Source organism: Somniosus microcephalus, chromosome 22 (assembly GCF_052327205.1).
Source record: "Somniosus microcephalus isolate GS21.2 chromosome 22, FLI_Smic_1.0, whole genome shotgun sequence".
Taxonomy (NCBI): domain Eukaryota; kingdom Metazoa; phylum Chordata; class Chondrichthyes; order Squaliformes; family Somniosidae; genus Somniosus; species Somniosus microcephalus.
The window spans coordinates 58,410,958-58,431,894 of NC_141008.1; the positions used below are offsets into that span (position 1 = coordinate 58,410,958).

At 45.6% G+C, this 20,937-nt stretch overlaps 1 protein-coding gene across 1 annotated transcript in view; it reads right to left on the reverse strand.

The window, feature by feature from the left end:
• Nucleotides 1-351: 351 nt before the first annotated feature.
• Nucleotides 352-20,937, reverse strand: part of mnta (MAX network transcriptional repressor a) — a 150,233-nt gene continuing 129,647 nt past the window's right edge. The window contains exons 5-6 of the mRNA XM_085964843.1: nt 11,228-11,420; nt 352-7,145 (exon numbers count right to left, since the gene is read on the reverse strand). Of these exons, the coding sequence (XP_085820969.1) occupies nt 6,424-7,145; nt 11,228-11,420 (915 nt within the window). The 3' untranslated portion in view covers nt 352-6,423. The remainder of the gene's footprint in view (nt 7,146-11,227; nt 11,421-20,937) is intronic.

Here is a 20,937-nt window from a genome sequence, read left to right on the forward strand (position 1 = left end):
ACTACGTTAAAGGCGCCGTGTAAAAGCAAGCCGCTGTTGTTGGTGTTGTAAATGCATTGGTGAAGATTTCCTCCGGTCGGTATCTCTATAGCGGAATCCTAAACACACTCATCTCCAGGCACTCGCTTACAATGTCACTAGATTTAGTGACCAGAGCAATTCTCCGCTCCACCCCCGCCACACCATACCATACAAGTGAGGGCACCAGCAAGGACCCAGTGCCTTCAGGGTGAGAGAAAACTGAACAGAACTGGGGGAGGTGGAGGAAAAATCACAGAAGCCCAACCTCGAACAAAAATTCCAATGTACATCCACACATAACAGAAATGAAGCAAAAAAAGCAGATGGAAGGTCAGTGCAGGTGTATCTTTATTTTATAGTATCTTCGGCAAGTGCATCTTGCTTGATAGATGGATATGAGGATATTATACACATTGATACTGAGATTTTTTTTGAATGAAAGCCATTATATTACAGCTAAATAGTAAAAATACATTATATACAAAAATCCACTAATATTTTTCACACACCTGGTCCATTCAAACACTTCAAAAATCTTCACAGAAAAGATTTTTTTTTAAACAATTTTTCCCCTCAATATTTTAAACAAAAGCTGATGCACAGTGAAGGCATTCACCATAAACATTAATAATAGAAAAGTAATGTCTCTCTAATGGGGGAAATTATTCTGCTTTCTTTTATTTCAGATAGAGACCCAGTCAAGTTGGGTTTTTTTTTGGTTAGCCTGGTGTCTGATGTGCATGTAACCTCCCCCAATCACCATGCTCAACAATCTCCGAATCAAGTTACTGAGCAACCCCCCCACTGGTAGAAGCTGTTTTTTTATACAGTGCGAGACCTGCCCCCTGCCCTTGCTGCGACGGCTCCCGAATCGCAACCGGCTACAACACCGGTTCAAAAAAAAAATCAACAGGTCTTCCCCGGCCGACGGTCCCCTTAGTAAATTCTGGCGCATTTATAATTTGCGGGCTGCAGCCAGGCTGCGCGAGACCAGCACTTCAGGAGAAGATGCCTCCAAACACGGTTCTTAGTGCAAAAAAACAGAAGCAGCTGGTGTTTCTGTTTGCCCGATGGTAAGTGCGTGCTCTTTCTCTATAAGGGGCGTTAACACCACTTACCCAAATACAGGCACAGGACACATGAATCGGGACAGCACCAAGGTGTCCCATTTAGGTAAAAAAAAGTTTTAAAAAATGAATAGAAACGGAGCTCCTTTTACACTGAACGGTAAGTTTTTGTAGCTACAGCCCAGTTTACACAACTTTTTGGGATATAGCTGTTATTAAACAGTCTCCTCGCTACCCTCCTTTAATGGATTAACACAATTAATCTTTTGTTTTAAGTGTCTCTACAAGAGAAGAACATTTCATTGGATTTTTTTCCCCATTGCAATCAGGACAGTACAAACTACAGATTCAAATGTTTCATCTGCCCCCTCAGGCAATAGGGAGAACGGTCATGCCCGTATGATCTATTTACTTTTTGTTTGAGGTTTAAAAAAAAGTGTACTGAGATCATAAATGCATTTGTGAAGCAAGTATTTATAATTTCACTAACTGCCAGACTGAGGAAATCTTCACCAGCCCATTACAATATTGCTGCATAAGGGACCAGTGGAATTTTTATTTCCCCACCCACTCACTGGGTTTGATAAAACTCAATTCTTCCACCCTCTCTGATTTCAGTCTCCTCTCTCAAGGGTGCCGCCTCTTGTTGGGTATTGTTCGGGGGTGGGGGGGAGGGGCATGTTGGGTGCCCTTCAGTACCCCGGCCAAGGAGCCCTTCCTCATGTGAGAGAGTCTAGACAGCAAGCACCAGCAGACTATCAGACCATGGAGACATCACAGCTGAACTGGATCCTATCCTCACAGACACATGCACAAACCACACTCTAGAGTACGAGGTGCTGGATGGCGATCAGGGCTGGGAACCCAGGCTCATTTTCCCCCTCCCCCAATGTTGCCTGTGGCTGGGATCTGCTAACCCAGGACAGAAGTTAATTATTATTTTAAATTTCAATTGTAGGAGTGGGGGGTGGGGAGGGGGGGATTATTAATCTCCCTGAAAATAATGACAGTCTTTAGTCCCTGAAGGGTTCATTTTTAATGCCCTGGAGATTTACAGAAAGCTAACCACACAAGTGCCTTTCAACATTAACAACACGGACATACAATAAATTTATATAACACACACACACAAGGCATCTTGTATCCATATAGCCTTGTATTAAACAGTCAAAGAAAAGTTTCATTACTTTTATTTGAGCTGTGTTTTATCAGACTGCTCTCCTCACAGTTGAACAGCCAGCCACAGGTACAATCTCGAGGGTACTCGGTCTGTGTCAATTAAGAAAAAAATAACCGGCAAGTTTGCAAATGGTTTCTTCAGTTCAGAATATCTCCACATTTTATTATAAAAATATTTAAAGAAAAACTTGCATTTATATGGCGCCTTTCATGACTACCGGATGTCCCAAAGTGCTTTACAGCCAATTAAGTACTTTTTGAGGTGTAGTCGCTGTTGTAATGTGGGAAACAATTTGTGCACAGCAAGCTCCCACAAACAGCAACGTGATAATGACCAGATAATCTGTTTTCAGTGATGTTGATTGAGGGATAAATATTGGCCAGGACACCAGCGATAACGGGATCTTTTCCATTTACCTGAGCGAGCGGGCGGGGCCGGTTTAACGTCTCATCCGAAAGATGGCACCTCCGACAGTGCAGCACTCCCTCAGAACTGCACTGGACTGTCAGCCTAGATTTATGTGCTCAAGTCTCTGGAGTGGGACTTGAACCCACAACCTTCTGACTCGGAGGCGAGGGTGCCGCCCACTGAGCCACGGATGACGCCAGCTGTTTAGAAAACAGTAGCCCAGTTGCTGGCCATTAAACACTGATAACAGCAGGTGAGCACTGCAGTGTACCCCAGCACCAAGTCCATTCCCAGGAATCAGGGTCAAAAATTCAGCGAATCAGGATGTTCTTGCCATGGAGGGAGTGCAGCGAAGATTCACCAGACTGATACCTGGGATGGCAGAAATGACGTATGAGGAGAGATTGGGTCGATTGGGCTTATATTCGCTGGAGTTTAGAAGAATGAGAGGGGATCTCATTGAAACTTATAAAATTCTAACAGGACTAGACAGACTAGATGCAGGAAGGATGTTCCCGATGGCGGGGGAGTCCAGAACCAGGGGTCACAGTCTAAAGATAAGGGGTAAGCCATTTAGGACAGAGATGAGGAGGAATTTCTTCACCCAGAGAGTGGTGAACCTGTGGAATTCTCTACCACAGAAGACAGTTGAGGCCAATTCATTAAATATATTCAAGAAGGAGTTAGATATATTTCTTAAGGCTAAAGGGATCAAGGGATATGGGGAGAAGGCATGGACAGGGTACTGAGTTTGGATGATCAGCCATGATCTCATTGAATGGCGGAACAGGCTCGAGGGGCCGAATGGCCTACTCCTGCTCCTATCTTCTATGTTTCTGTTTCTTACTACAATATAGTATGTGTATTATTTCAGTGGGGTTGTAATTCAAGAGCAATAGCATTATAGATAAGAAAGGCTCGCCAATGCATGCAGAGATTTGGGTATGCGCAAAAACTGCAACACTCAAATGCTGATTAAGAAAAAAGTGATGGCTTGCTCCACCAAAGGTTTAGTGGGTTAAGTGCAATCTCTGGTGTGGTAAAGAGCCAGCAGACCATGTTTGAAGGTCCCAGGTTTGATCCCCACATTGTGCCCCAGTCCCCTCGATTAGGGAGGCAAAACAAAACCAAAATCAGCCAGGATTCCCTCTCCTGATTGTTAGCCGGTGACTCTCAATAGCGTGTGGTCGTTAAGGTGAGGGAAGAATTGGGCTGGGCTGTGATTCTCCCGCAGTTGGAACAGCCAACCACAGGAACCATGTGCATCCTGGGGTAGGGGGCTAGAAGGAGAACAGAAAGGGAGGAAAACACACAGAGTAAAAAAAAACAAATGGCGATGTCAGAACTGAACGCTGTCGCTGGGCAGAAAACACTCAGGAGCACATCACGTGATCCAAAGTGCTGTGCCACATGCCCAAGCAGAAATATGTACTTTAATCTGACTGGATGAGGCCGGAAAAACAACGCGTCTTTTATATATTACAATGCACTGCCACAGCAAGGGGTGCAGAGAACAGAAATAAGCCATGCTGGTTCACTCTCGGACTCATTATTTCATTTGAACCCCTTGCTGCATCACTACCTTGTAACACACCAGTAAGTGGTTATCCTGTGTATAATATAAAGGCGTTGGGAAAAAAATAATTCTGAAAACCATTTCTATACAAACCTGTGGTGTTAATGTGAATAGAGATGCCCTGGAATTAAAAAAGGTACACAAAATGTATATTACATATATTATATACACACATACATTATATGTGTATGTATATACATATATAAATGAGTATATATATATATAAAATAATGTATATATATATTAAAAATCACCATTTTATACAAGCAAACGGTGGGGTTCTGAGGCAATGTAATGGTTTTGGTCTACTAATGCATTAATAACCTGCACCGCAAGTATAGAATCCCATTCTGGCTTTTAATATTCCTAACAATTCAGTGACGGACTGGAGCAAATGCTGCACTTAAAAGTAAAATGAAGCATCTGCTACACGACATTCTGCTTACAGAAAAAGGAACTAAACACCAGTAGCTGGGCCGGAGTTAGCATCAGAAAAGCTGATCACGGTATCGAGGCTGTCGCAGCACTAATCCTACCACTTGGAACTTCCCTCAACACTATTACGATCCCATTTGCCAGAGTTAACAACTGAAATCAGCCAACGTCGGAATTAATAGAATATTATGGGCTCACGATTTGGGTTGCTCGGAGAAGATTCATTTTGAGGGAAACCGACTCTGGTTTTAAACTTTTACACTGCATTCTTAGACTAGGTTAGTGTACGGCACTAGTTTCACCATGATTTTGTTTTTAAAAAGGAACAAAATAATTGTCTGAGAAACTCATGATTGGAACCACACTGAAAATACCTGAGACATCTATTTACATTTGATAAACAAAATTAAGGGGGTATACTTTGCTGTAGGGGCAAAGTAAATCGAAGCCTTGTTTGAAACCTCTCCAGTTTGGTTACGGAATTTTTCTTAAACAATACGTGCAGAGTCAAAATATACCCCGTGGTACTTATGCATGGAGACCTCGTCAAGGCAGGATCTTCTGGCGAGGGGGGGGCTACCTCAGCCTGAGCCTCATGGTTCATGAATCAGATCCATTTATAATGGTTTATCAATCAGACCCATTCTGAGCCTAAATCAAAGAAAGCAGAAAACTTTATTGCAAAAAATTATTATTATTATTTTTTTTTTTTTTTAAAAAGGTCCCCATATGACAGACACTGCCTTTATAATACACGTGATGTCAGCCTTAGACAATTCATACACTTAAACTCACTTTAAGCTCAGAAAGCCACTCAGTCCAACAGACACAGCTACAAACAGGACTGCAGCACATCATTAATGCCTCCTCTCCTCCCCTCCCCTCCCCCAGCCAATGTCTATTCACCTTCCCCACGACCTCTTATCGTCGGTTACAGCATGTGTGGGGTTTGATTTTTGTTGTCATTGTTGCAGCCAATCAATGACCTTTCCAAAAGGTGCATTTAAATTATAGACCACAACAATTAAGTTTGATTTTTTGTTTGTATTGGTCCTCACAAAGTAAATTTTTAAACAAAAAAAAAATTCAAAAAGCTGGGGACAGACACCTTTGGTTGTGTCTTGGGCCTCCTGCAATACCTCCAGGCCTGGTCCAGCAGACCACTGTGTTTCGATTCACATACACACACGCAAACTCAAGGGCATGATTATCATCTTGTCTCCATTAATTTAACTTGGTATATCAACACTATCCGGTGAAGTTCAACTCCACCAAGGCCTTCGTTTGCATAATTTCTCTCACTCTCTCTCTCTCTTTTCTTAAACCCTCTTGTCTGATCACGGTGACATCTGTCCAGCAATTATTTCCTGGAGAGAAGCAGCACATGAAGGGGCGGGGAAGGGAGGAAAAATAAAATAAAAGTTTTGCTAACACCTTTTTAAATTCACCAATTACAAACACACACACACACACACACACACACACACACACACACACAAAGGTCACTAAGGACATCTGTCATTCAGGTTGCTCTGATAAGCAGTTTGTTTTGCGCAGTGCGTACTCCTTTCCCACTGCCAGCTTGGCGACGTGTTGGATGTTTTTTTTTACTGTGCCAACCCTTTCCGTTCGATGTCTTCTTGCCTGTAACTTGTTGTCAGGAATGTATTGGAGAACCAAGGAAAATGGTTGTTTAAATTACTGCTTTCTCAGGGGGGCCTCTGCGCTCCTCAAGTTCAGGCTAGCTTCAAAGTGCTCACGGGAAACGATGGCATGGTCACCATGGTGACAGGGTTCAGGACCGTCTGGCCCACTATCTGCTGGTGCACGACTTGAGGGCCCACAGCCTGCTTTGTCACAACGGCTTGTTGGCCGACGGGTGTGGTGCCGTTCACTTGCTGGTGGGTGATGGTGTGGGTGAGGTGGCTCACGACCGGCTGGTTCACTGTCATTGGCTGTGGGTAGATAGTGGGCAGCTGCTGACCAAGGTGAGCCATATGGCTTAAGGTGGCTGGGTGCACAGTGATGTGGCCGATAGGCTGAGCAGCAGCGGTCAGCTGGACAGAGCTGGAGGTCGCAGGTGCAATATGGGCAATGTGTTTTGCTTGAGAAGCCTGAATCACGTGATTGACAGCTGTGTGAATCACCGACGCGTGCGAAGCAGGGGCAGCGTGGGCAATAACCGTTGGCTGCAACGTCGACGCGGTCACGATGTGAGTCTGTGCCGGCACTATCGTCGGAGACTGAACTAAAGCCTGGGGCTGGATTTGCACTTGTGCTTGGTTTAGAGGCTGCTTCTGCTGGACAGACAGACGCTGAGGCAGCATCGATGACTGGTGAGTAATAGCAGGAGAAGAAACGGCCTTGAGCAACTCACGGTGCGAGCGGTGAGGGGTTTTTGGTAGAGAGTTAATAGGCCTCATATCATCAATATCATCGTCGATATTGTCTTCACCCTCTGAAATGGATAGATAAAAAAAAGAGACAAATGGTTAAAGCGGCACATTTTCGTCAAGAGGAAAAGCTCGTTTCCCCACTAATCCCCACCCCAACTTTCAACCCTCCTCCCCTGAAGGCATTGACTATTGCTGGAGTGCACCAGTTGCTGGCTGGTACCTCGGCCAAGTGATCATTCTTCAGGCGAGAGGCTGTAGATACATAAGTGTCATGAGACTATGCCACACTGTGGCACGCCACCCTTTAATTCCCCCTGGACCTCTACGCTTCACCTATTCTGCCCTTTTGAGCATCCCCGATTTTTAATCACTCCACCACTGGCGGCCGTGCCTTCCGCTGCCTGGGTCCTAAGCTCCGGAATTCCCTCCCTAAATCTCGCGCCTCTCCACCTCTCTTTCCTCCTTTAAGACGCTCCTTAAAATCTACCTCTTCGACCAAGTTTCTGTTCATCTGCCCTAACATTTCCTTATATGCCTCTGCGTCAATTTTTTTGTTCGATAACGCTCCTGTGAAGCGCCTTGGGACGTTTTATTATGTTGATGTTGTCCTCGCCTGGCATGCACTTTTTAAGCAGCGGGTCACCGGGTAACGATCAGGAACAGCAGCGGTTTCTACCTCCCTAATCCGAGGCTCGGCAACTGAGAAGAGGTAACTCGGCGCAGAGTGGGGAGGGGAAGTGGGGTGGGCTGGGGGGGGGGTTAGGGAAAGAGGGCAGTGTTCCACCTCTAGAAAGTATGCCAGTGTGGACGGACATCAGCCACGGCCCAGGAGCGGAAGCGGCTGTGTTATCTCACCCACCAAATCGCCCTGCGGACACTGGACCCGATCGTCGTGAGTTAGAACCTTCAGGGAGAGTGCGGGGGGGGGGGGGGGGGGGGGGGGAGAGAAATGTAAAAAAATATCCACTACACAATTACTGATTATTAAGTATGAAATCAAACTTGAGGAATAATAATTTACTTCCAAGATTTGATAATGAAAACAGACAGATGGAGCACAATTATTTTATGTAATATATAGGCAATCCATAAATAAATCTCAGAGCCATGCTTTCCATTTTAAACGGAGCTGCAAATATTTCTCTACCCTGTTAGCAAACAAGAGTTGCACAATTGCACCACAATATACTAATAACCTTTCAGAAAACTCATTTACAAATCTTCCACTGTTTTCTAGTCATCCAAGCTGGTTGTCATGACGATCTCCACAAAAGGCACAACATGCCATTAAAACGGAGAAATCCAGCTGTGCTATATTTACAGAATCAGGGCAGTTCCGCTCTCCCTGCCATCTCATGATTTCTACTCTTCTGCCCCCTCCCCACCGTCTCTCAAGGTCCACCTGTGGGATTTTTTTTTATTTTTTAAATGAAGTGATCTTTGATCCTCACCAAGAGGGCCCAAATCTAATCCATGTATTGGGTCATAAGATAAGAACATAAGAAACAGGAGCAGGACTAGGCCATTCGGCCCCTCAAGCCTGCTCCGCCATTCAATAGGGAGGTATTGTTGCAGTTGTACAAGGTATTGGTGAGACCGCACCTGGAATACTGCATACAGTTTTGGTGTCCATACTTAAAAGACATACTTGCTCTCGAGTCAGTACAAAGAAGGTTCACTCGGTTAATCCCGGGGATGAGGGGCTGGACATATGAGGAGAGGTTGAGTAGATTGGGACTCTACTCATTGGAGTTCAGAAGAATGAGAGGCGATCTTATTGAAACATACAAGATTGTGAAGGGGCTTGATCGGGTGGATGCGGTGAGGATGTTCCCAATGATGGGTGAAACTAGAACTAGGGGGCATAATCTTAGAATAAGGGGCTGCTCTTTCAAAACTGAGATGAGGAGAAACTTCTTCACTCAGAGGGTAGTAGGTCTGTGGAATTTGCTGCCCCAGAAAGCGGTGGAAGCTACATCATTAAATAAATTTAAAACAGAAATAGACAGTTTCTTAGAAGTAAAGGGAATTAGGGGTTACGGGGAGCGGGCAGGAAATTGGACATGAGTCTAGGTTCGGAACGGTCATGGCCCTGTGGGTAGCGGAGCGGGCCCAGGGGCCGTGAAGCCTGGTTTTGCTCCTACTTCTTGTGCTCTAATTCTGTGTTAGATTTCAGGAGATGGTTCTATTCCTGTTCCTGGCTGGGATGGAGATCACCTTTTACAGAAGGTAAGTACTGTAGAAAATATAGGGACAGAGTGATCTCCTGGACGAGTTTCGATCGCCTAGATGGGTCGGAGAGGAATTTCCCAGATTTTTTCTCCCAAATTGGCCATTGGGTTTTTTATCTGGTTTTTCGCCTCTCCCAGGGTTCGGGTGGGATGTAGAGTGATAGTAGATTTGAGGTTAGGATCAGATCAGCCATGATCTTATTGAATGGTGGAGCAGGCTCGAGGGGCCGATTGGCCGACTCCTGCTCCTATTTCTTATGTTCTTATAAGATCATGGCTGATCTTCTACCTCAACTCCACCTTCCCGCACTATCCCCATATCCCTCGATTCCCTTAGCGTCCAAAAATCTATTGATCTCAGTCTTGAATATACTCATCGACTGAGCATGCATCCACCCGCCTCAAGTAGAGAATTCCAAAGATTCACAACCCTCAGTGAAGAAACTTCTCCTCATCTCAGTCCTAAATGGCCGACCCCTTATCCTGCGACTATGACCCCTGGTTCTAGACTCGCCAGCTGGGGTCAACGGCCTCTCAGCATCTACCCCGCCCAGAATTTTTATACGTTTCAATGCCGTGTTGGAAAACCAGATTCATAATATTCAGTTTTTTGGGAAATGGCTGCAAGAGCCAAAACAGTCTCTGTCTCCGAGCAGTGTGCAGGAGCCACCGGTCACCTGCCTCCCCTTTGACCGTGGCCCTCAGTGGACCTGCTGCTCCATTCGCCACTTGGCTTCCCTTTGTGGCCTGTTCGACTGTGGGATATTGCTTGAGCTGCAATTCAGTGTTAACACTCGTCAGGAAAAGGGAAGGGAATGTTATTGGAAACCAAGGCTAGAAGGATATGCAGATAGGGTTAGATGAAGTAGGGTGGGAGGAGGCTCGTGCGAAGTATAAAAATCTGCATAGGCCAGTTGAACCGAATGGCCCGCTCTGTGCTGTTCTATGTAAAGACTGTCCCAGATTCCATACAATAAGTGAAAGGGCTTTATTTAAATGGGACTGGTAGGTTATTTTTCCTCTTGCTGCGAGGAAGTTTTTAGCTTCTGCCCACAACAACAGCAACTTGTATTTATATAGCGCCTTTAAAGTAGTAAATGACCCAAGGTGCTCCCCAATGAGTGTTATAAGACAAAAAGTTTGACACCGAGCCACATAAGGAGAAGTTAGGGCAGATCAACGAGGTAGGTTTTAAGGAATGTCTTAAAGGAGGAAAGAGAGGTAGAGAGGTTTAGGGAGAGAATTCGAGAGCTTCGGGCCCAGGCAGCTGAAGGCACGGCCACCAATGGTTGAACAATTATAATCAGGGATGCTCAAGAGGCCAGAATTAGAGGAGCGCAGATATCTTGGGGGTGGGGGCTGGAGGAGATTACAGAGATAGGAGGGAGCATCATGGCTAAAGTTAGAAGGTAAATTCCTTGTTCCTGCACTCCAGTAGGAAGAACATTTGGAGAATTGGGCCTACAATGTTACAGCCCCGTCTCCAACCTGCACTCCCTCAAAGAACGACTTTCCATCTGGGAGCATGGAATTTACCACCAGGAACTGACATTGTAGGGAACGGCAGATGCAAACCATATACTGTCACTCCATAGTGAAACAGGTTGCAGCATTTCTGAGAGTGGCTATTCATCAAATCACCAGCCCTTGCCAGAAGAATTTAGTAGCACTGCTGTATAACACACCACGAGGAAACTCTCCTCACCAAATTTCAAGCACTAGAAATTGCAGGCATGTTGTATCAGGTTCCTCAATAGCCGGTCTGGTAACGAACTGGTTATAATCAAATTGCTCGGTGGAGCGACTTAGACAGGAAACAAAGTTTCTGTTAACTGCTTTGCAAGCCCTGCGCAAACTCGATGGGCCGAACGGCCTCCTTCTGTGCTGCGCTGTTCTATGATTCTAAGTCTTACCGGATGCGGTTGAGGTAGAAGCCTGGTCGTCCTCCGGTTGCACGGTTTGGCGGAGGATGCGATCCACTTCAAGAATATCCATCCATTGGCTCAGTTCATTCTTCAGATCTGCTAATCGTTGCTGGGTGGCAATTTTCTCTCTTGCAAGGCGCTCCATCTCATGCTCATATTCTTTCTCTTTCCTTTTCAAAGTCTGGAAACAAATGGATGAGAAAGATCGTAAGGAACAAAGCAACAAATCGTAAGATAGGATCAGACGAAGAAGGCCCTTCGATCCCATTTGATCTCATCCCTCCAGCTTTTTGAGTTTCCCTGAACAGGTGGATAGGACCTGTGTTTAGTGTCTCATCTGAAAGATGGTACTGGTGGCCAGGTGGCCTTCCTTCAGTACTGCACTGGCCTGGCAGCCTAGATTACATCTGAACCAGAGGTGACAGAGCTACCAACTGAATCAAGAAACAGGAACTTGCATTTACAAAGGAGGCAGCATGGGAACACAGTGTGATGGCGTGGCAGTGCCCCACAGAGCAGGGCGCAGCCCTCAATTCCTCACAGAGTGAGTTTTTCCATCTTCATGGCGTTGCAAGCGGGTGGGGACAGACAGAAGCTCCCTCCCATCCAAGGAGGAAAGAAACATAGAAGATAGGAGCAGGAGTAGGCCATTCGGCCCCTCGAGCCTGTTCCGCCATTCAATGAGATCATGGCTGATCATCCAAACTCAGTACCCTGTCCCCGCCTTCTCCCCATATCCCTTGATCCCTTTAGCCTTAAGAAATATATCTAACTCCTTCTTGAATATATTTAATGAATTGGCCTCAACTGCCTTCTGTGGTAGAGAATTCCACAGGTTCACCACTCTCTGGGTGAAGAAATTCCTCCTCATCTCTGTCCTAAATGGCTTACCCCTTATCCTTAGACTGTGACCCCTGGTTTTGGACTCCCCTGCCATCGCGAACATCCTTCCTGTATCTAGTCTGTCTAGTCCTGTTAGAATTTTATAAGTTTCAATGAGATCCCCTCTCATTCTTCTAAACTCCAGCGAGTATAAGCCCAATCGACCCAATCTCTCCTCATACGTCATTCCTGCCATCCCAGGTATCAGTCTGGTGATAAGCTTTGGAGGAAGGGTCACTTCTATCTGCTCTCATCTGCCCTTTAGCCACGGTCTTGTTCAGCAACATTTGGTGTCACTGCCCAGGAACCGGGCGGGTGAGAAAAAGGAAAAATAAGCACATGCCAGAGTGACTCACTTTCACGCCGCCTCTCACTTAGGAACTTCTTCACCCAGAGAGTGGTGAGAATGTGGAACTCGCTACCACAGGGAGTGGTTGAAGCGAATAGTATAGAGCCATTTAAGGGGCGGCGAGATAAGCATATGAGGGAGAAGGGAATAGAGGGTTATGCTGATAGAGTTAGATGTGGAAGATTGGGAGGAGTCTCGAGTGGAGAATAAACACCGGCATGGACTGGTGTCGTGAAGGGCCAACTGTTTGCAACACAATGTTGAACAGCTGTTAATGCCAGTGTACAAATAGATCCAATAACATCAAGATTACAATACAATCCCTTCCCTTGCTTACCAATATAGCTCCTTTCTTTTTGCAAAATGTGTTACACTGACTATTTGCAGGCAGACTCAAGTTCTTTTTAAAAGTTAAAATCATTAGATAGAAAGAAAGACTTGCATTTCTATAGATAGCGCTTCTTACGACCTCAGGACGTCCCAAAGCGCTTTACAGCCAATGAAGTACTTGTGAAGTGTAGTCACTGATGTAATGTAGGAAACACGGCAGCCAATTTGCACACAGCACGCTCACACAAACAGCAATGTGATAATGACCAGATAATCTGTTTCCGTGATGTTGACTGAGGGATATATATTGGCCAGGACACCGGGGATAACTCCTCGTGACGTAATAAAGACTCACTACGCACTTGGTTGTACATAAAGCAAGGCTTTAATCGACTTGTAACAAAACATGGAGGTCTAGTTAGTAGTCACTAGCTTCCTGTTTCCAGACTGTCTCTGGCCAAGCTGGGCCCACGCCTTAGTATTTATACTCCTCGGGCGGCGCCCTCAGCTGGCCGTTCAGTAGTACTTCCTTGTAGAAGTTGCGATTTATGACACCCTGCTCTTCTTCAAAATAGTGCCATGGGATCTTTTACATCTACTGGAGAGAGCAGACGGGCCCTCAGTTTAACTTCTCATCCGAAAGACGGCACCTCCGACAGTGCAGCGCTCCCTCAGCACTGCACCGGGAGTGTCAGCCTAGACTTTATGCGCAAGACTCTGGAGTGGGACTTTTACCAATAACCTTCTGACTCAGAGATGAGGGTGCTGGGGCACAAAGAGGTCACACTTTGTAATGTACATCCTAGGACTAGTTATCTATAGAAGCTGTCTAGCCACCAGCCAGACGTTCCCAGGCACTTAAAGTACTCCTCAATATGGTCAGCAGCAGCAGGTTCTTATTAACCCAACAGGTCAGCAAGCTTCTGCATGGACTAGTCAAACCCACCCCCCACCCACCCCATCAAAAAATACATCCTTTAATCAAATCATGATATCTTTAACAGAGAATGAGAGAAGGTTCCTCCAGGAGCTAATCTGAACCTGGGCCAGTCTACTGGGTACAAGTCAAAAGTGACAGCTGTACCAGTGAACTGAAGACAATCAGGCCAATTTACAAGGTCGTATCCTTCCCGTGTGTGTGAGAGAGAAAGAAAATGTGTGTGAGAGAGAGAATGTGTGAGAGAGAGAATGTGTGTGAGAAAGAGAAAAAAATGAACGAGCAGAAGGAATTCTTCCTGTCGTTAATTTTAGCAGAAAAGGTTGTTCAAGAAAGGGTGTAAGACAATCCTAGTAACTACAGTTTAACATCAGTGGTGGGTAAAGTTTTAGAAACAATAATCAAGGAAAAAATTAACGGGCACTTGGAGAAGTTTAAGCTAATTAAGGAGAGCCAACACGGATTTGTAAAAGGCAAATCGTGTTTGACTAATCTAATTAAATTTTTTGATGAAGTAACAGAGAGGATTGATGAAGGGAATGCAATGGATGTTGTCTACATGGATTTTCAGAAGGCGTTTGACAAAGTACCACATAGAAGGCTGGTTAACAAAATTGAGGCTCATGGAATAGGTGGGTCAGTGACAGCTTGGATAAGGAATTGGCTTAAGGACAGAAAATAGCGAGTTGTGGTAAATGGCTGTTTTTCAGACTGGAGGATGGTAGACAGTGGTGATCCCCAAGGGTCAGGGCTGGGGCCACTGCTTTTTTTGATATATAAATGACCTGGATATTGGAATACAAAGTAGAATTTCTAAATTTGCTGACGACACCAAACTTGGGGGTGTAGCAAACAGTGATGAAGATACCAATCGACTGCAACAGGACATAGAAAGGCTAGCAGAATGGGCAGACAAGTGGCAGATGGAATTTAATACAGAGAAGTGTGAGGTGATGCATTTTGTCAGAAGGAACAGGGAGAGGCGATATACACTTAATGGCACAGTTGTAAAGAGTGTGCAGGGACAGAGGGACCTGGGAGTTAATGTGCATAGGTCCCTGAAGGTGGCAGGACATATTGAGAGAGTGGTTAACAAAGCATATAATCTTGGGTTTCATAAATAGAGGTATTGAGTACAAAAGTAGAGAAGTTATGCTGAACCTTTATAAAGTGCTGGTTAGGCCACAACTGGGGTATTGCGTCCAGTTCTGGTCACCACACTTTAGGAAGGATGTGAAGGCACTTGAGAGGGTGCAGAGGAGATTTACCAGAATGGTTCTGGGGATGGGGGATCTGAGCTACAAGGACAGGTTGGAGAAGCTGGATTTGTTTTCATTAGAGCAAAGGAGGTTGAGGGGTGATTTGATAGAGGTGTACAAGATGATGACGGGTTTGGATAGGCTAGACAGGGAAAGGCTGTTCCCATTGGTTAATGGTACAAGGACTGGTGGATACAGATTTAAAGTTTTGGGCAAGAGATACAGGGGAGACGTGAGGAAAACCTTTTTTACGCAGCGAGTGGTGATGAACTGGAATTCGCTGCCGATGGAAGTGGTGGAAGCGGAGACACTCAATGTTTTCATGGAGAGACTGGATAGGCATTTGAGGGAAATAAACTTGCAGGGCTACGGGGATAAAGCGGGGGAATGGGACTGACTGGATTGCTCTACAGAGAGCCGGCACGGACTCGATGGGCCGTATGGCCTCCTTCTGCGCCATTATGTCTCTATAAGTACAAATGGGGGCCTCCACCCTCTGGGTTGCAATCCCCCTTTCTGCGGCACAATACAGCCCGCAGCCTCTTGTTATTATTCAATTTCACTGTATTCATTCAAAATTGAATTCACTCCATGTATTTCTTGAAAAAAAACCTTCATCTTCCTACCCCCCCCCCCCCTTTCTGTATTGCACTGGTTTTCAGGCCTTGTCTGTAGGGGAGCCTTTGCAAACAATGGCACTCTGCTAGAGGCACCGCCAGCTACCCAAAGGAAAGGAGCACTATCGCTGAGAAGTGTTTTCGTTTATTAGTATATAAGGTCAACAGGTAGAAGACGCTAGTGAGTCAATCAATAAGGGATATAAAAAAAAACACAGAATATGGAATTCTTTAGAGTTTGCACTTGAGGACAAGGGCCATAAATAATTGCGATTGCCCCAGGGATTCCCCCCGGGGGGGTCTGCGAACCAGTGTGAAATGCCACGCCTCGTTGCCTCCAGCGCACTGAAACGCGCGACTAGCTGACACCGAACACGTTTCTTTCAACGTCTCCGGATATCATCCATCAAATCAAGCCGCAAATGTCGCCAATCGCAACACTGCCCACTTCAGCTTTAATCAAAGATGAGCAGCTTAGTTATAGGAGGAGGCATCCTCACCCCCTTTTGTCATTTAATCTCTCCTGCCGTCCACCCTATCACAGACTGCTTGTCCGACATACAGTTCCGGATGAGCAAAAAATGTTCTCCAATTAAATATTGGGAAGACCGAAGCCATTGTTTTCGGTCTCCGCCACAAACTCCGTTCCCTAGCCACTGACTCCATCCCTCTCCCTAACATCTGTCTGAGGCTGAACCACACTGTTCGCAACCTTGGTATCGTAGTTGACCCTGAAATGAGCTTCTGACCACATATCCGCAGCATAACTAAGACCACCTACTTCCACCTCCGTAACATCGCCCGTCTCCGCCCTTGCCTCAGCTCATCCGCTGCTACAACCCTCATGCATGCCTTTTTTACCTCTAGACTTGACTATTCCAACGCATTCCTGGCTGGCCTCCCACATTCCACCCTACGTAAACTTGACGTCATCCAAAACTTGGCTGCCCGTGTCCGAATTCACACCAAGTCCCATTCGCCCATCACCCCTGTGTTCGCTGACCTACATTGGCTCCCGGTTAATCAGCGCCTCGATTTCAATACTCTCATCCTTGTCTTCAATTCCCTCCCTGGCCTCGCCCCTCCCTATCTCTGTAATCTCCTTCAGCCCCACAACCCCGAGGTATCTGCGCTCCTCTAATTTTGCCCTCTTGTGCAACCCTGATTATAATCGCTCAACCTTTGGTGGCCGTGCCTTCAGCTGCCTGGGCCCTAAGCTCTGGAATTCCCTGCCTCAACCTGTCCACCTCTCTACACCTCTCTTTCCTCCTTTAAGACGTTCCTTAAAATCTACCTCTTTGACCAAGCTTTTGGTCACCTGCCCTAATTTATCCTTATGTGGCTCGGTGTCAAATTTGTTGTCTTAAAATACTCCTGTGCAGCGCCTTGGGACGTTTTACTACGGTAAAGGCGCTATATAAAGACAAGTTGTTGTTCTTGTTTTGTTCTTTGCTCCCCTCCCCCCTTTCCTTGCCCCTGCACTTGCTTAAAACCGGTTTCAACTCTAACTTTTTCCAGTTGTGACGAAAGGTCATTGACCTGAAATGTTAGCTCGGTTTCTCTCTCCACAGATGCTGCCTGACCAGCTGAGTGTTCCCAGCTATGTTTCCGCCAATATTTTTTTGAGTGCATGGCCCCTTTAATGGGCTGCGCGGCCCATTCAAATTATCACGCGTGTGCGTTTTTTTCCGTTTAAAAGTCGGCGAATGGCCAGCGTGGGACCTCCAGACCACTCCTCGCAGCTTAATGGGAACAGTGACTTCCAGCATTATTTTTGATACTATTATTGATTGGCAACTTCTGCGCCATCTGTGTGTGCTTGCTCTGTGTGATGGTAGTTTACACTATCGTAAAGGAACTGTGACTTTTTTTAAAATCACACTGCATCTAAACACATATCCACCACTTTTATTACCCGTTCTTCAAGCTGTCTCATTTTTCATTCGCAGTGTTCTTGTGCTGACTGCTCCTCACACAAGTCCCCTATAAAGAGCCAATGCCCCCCCCGCCCCGCCCCATCAAAGTACAGCGCAGCCATAGCGATGATGAGCACCTTTTTCAGGGGCAGCACAGTGGCAGCATACTCCAATCACAAGGCCACTGGATCACTCCCCACAGGATGGGTTACCAGTCTCAGCCATGCCGGTAACTGGAGGCAATGGGAGTGTAAACCAGATGGCTTCCTTATAAAGAGAGGAAGAACCGCCACTCGTGGACCTCCCAGTGGTCAGTACTAGGTCACCTGCTCAACCTGTCGGCCAGTGATGGCTTATGGGTCCTGCGGGGATTTTGGTTAGCGCTGCTGGGATTGTGGATAATGGCCACTGGGGCAGGGTACTGGAGGGTGACCAGCAACTCTAGGTGGGTAGGAAGACAGACAGACAGACAGATAGACAGATAGACAGATAGACAGAACAAAAGATAGAAAGAAAGATAAAAAAGAAAAAGAAAGATAGGAAGAGAAAGAAAGAAAGCTAGAAAGAAAGCAAGCAAGACTTGCATTTCTATAGCGCCTTTCACAACCTCAGGACATCCCAAATCACTTTACAGCCAATGAAGTACTTTTTGAAGTGTCGTCACTGTTGTAATGTAGGAAACGCGGCAGCTAATTTCTGCACAGCAAGCTCCCACAAACAGCAATGGGGTAATGACCAGATCATCTGTTATAGCAATGTTTGGTTAAGGGATAAATATTGGCCAGGACTCCACTGCTTTTCTTTGAAATAGTGCCGCGGGATCTTTTACACCCACCTGAGAGAGCAGACGGGGCCTCGGTTTAACATCTCATCTGAAAGACGGCACCTCCGACAGTGCGGCACTCCCTCAGCACTGCACTGGGAGTGTCAGCCTAGATTTCTGTGTTCATGTCTCTGAAGTGGGACTTGAACCCACAACCTTCTGACTCCAAGGCGAGGGTGTTACCTACCAAACCACAGCTGACATTCAAAAATCGTAGCTCCGTCCCAGCTGAGCCCAGCTAAAGCAACAGAGACCATAGCAAGGAGTCAACACCTTCAGGAAAGACGAGGCAGGGATGGAAGCAGGCAAGAAAATTCATTAATAGTAATTTGAGACACTGTATTGAATCTCAATGAAGAAAACATAACTAAACTGAGAAACAGTAAGTTAAAGCTCCAATTATTTGTTATAAAAACTTACATAAACAACAATTGATAGTCATTTCAACGTAATTGTCCAATTAGAAAGAAATCCTAATTATAAAAAACATGTATGAATACAATATAACCGACAAGTTCCGAGAGGGCGCTGGAATCCCAAGTGCACACACACACACACACACACACACACACACACACACACACACACACACACACACACACACACACACACACACACACTTACTTACTTACTTCAGTGTAGGACCAAAAGTGAACATTTAAACCACTGGAAATGTACCATTTCTCTCTTTGTAGAATGATGTGTTTTTTTAATTGATGTTATATATAGTACCTCCTATCATGATGGTGTCGACTATTTGGCACGGTACTTGTTATAAATCTCATCATCGTAAAGAAACTACTCATAAAATAACGCTGGACGGCCAGCTGGTGGCGCTGTCCAAGGAGTATAAATACTCGGGCGTGGGCCCAGCTTTCCAGGGACATTTTGTAAGACAGGAACTAGTGAAGTACAACTAGACCTCCATGTTCTGAAACAAGTTGATTAAAGCCTTGCTTTATACTCAAACCAAGTGCGTAGTGAGTTTTATTATGTCAATTTAATCAACTTGATATCGACTCCACGCTCTGAGTGATTTCAGGAACAGCCAGCTACGACTTCAACTGCAGAAGGGAACTCCGGCGTAGAAATCAATCCATCATGGACAAACTACTCAGACCCGACCGTCTTGACCTGGACTTCCAAATCTTTTAGGCAGGAAGAATGTTATAAATCTCATCATCGTAAAGAAACTACTCACGAAATAACGCAGGACGGCCAGCTGGTGGCGCCGTCCGAGGAGTATAAACACTCAGGCATGGGCCCAGCTTTCCAGGGACATTTTGTAAGACAGGAACTAGTGAAGTACAACTAGACCTCCATGTTCTGAAACAAGTTGATTAAAGCCTTGCTTTATACTCAAACCAAGTGTGTAGTGAGTTTTATTACGTCAGTACTTTTCCACAGGCACCAATCGCCCTCCAGTACCTCACCCATGTGCCCATTACTGACGGGCAAGTCTGGGCAGCGAATATCAGCAAGGTGCCCTATTGCTGGGAACTAACACAACTAAATCTGATCTTTTCTCCACTTAACGTCCACACATACACTCTTCCAGCAGGGACCGTTGGATAGAGGTCAGTAGTGGGAATCCTGGCTGATTTCTTCCTCCCTATCCCAGGGCATTGAGGCCTACTATAACACCCCTACCACCACTCACTGGATGAACTTTTTTTAATTAGTTCTTGGCATTTATTACCCACCCCTAATTCCCTTGGGAAGGTGGTGGTGAGCCTCCTTCTTGAACCGCTGCAGTCCGTGTGGTGAAGGTACTCCCACAGTGCTGTTAGGGAGGGAGTTCCAGGATTTTGACCCAGCGACGACGAAGGAATGGCCAATATTTTTCCAAGTCATGATGGTGTGTGACTTGGAGGGGACCTTGGAGGTGGTGGTGTTCCCATGCGCCTGCTGCCCTTGTCCTTCCAGTTGGAAGAGGTCGTGGGTTTGGGAGGTGCTGCCGAAGAAGCCTTGGCGAGTTGCTGCAGTGCATCTTGTAGATGGTACACACTGCAGCCACGGTATGCTGGTGGTGGAGGGAGTGAATGTTTAAGGTGGTGAATGGGGAGCCAATCAAGCGGGCTGCCTTGTCCTAGATGGTTTATGGGTAGAGCTAAATGAACATTAAACGCTGTCCCTTGTATTAATAATTGGGAAAATCCCAAGGGTATTCCAGGGACAAAAACAAAATACTTGTACAGGTTTGACCTCAACTTAAATGCAGAGAGAATTACTGCATTATGCAACCATCAACAATAAACAAAGCTCTCTTATCTTCATGTCCTAGATGTAGAACAGCAAAAAGCCAGAAGTAAATGGGTAATTAGACTGACTCAGAAATTCCACCAACACTAACCAAAAATCAATTTAAAACAAATAAAATGCACTTTGTTTTATTTGCAAGAAAAAACAAATCACAGCTCCCGGTGAAAGTTAAACGTTCCATCAACGGGCCTAATCCCCTAGTGTCATACAAGTAACAACAACAACTTGTATTTATATAGCGCCTTTAACGGAGTAAAACATCCCAAGGCGCGTCACAGGAGTATTTATAAGGCAAAAAAATTTGACACCGAGAAATTAGTGCA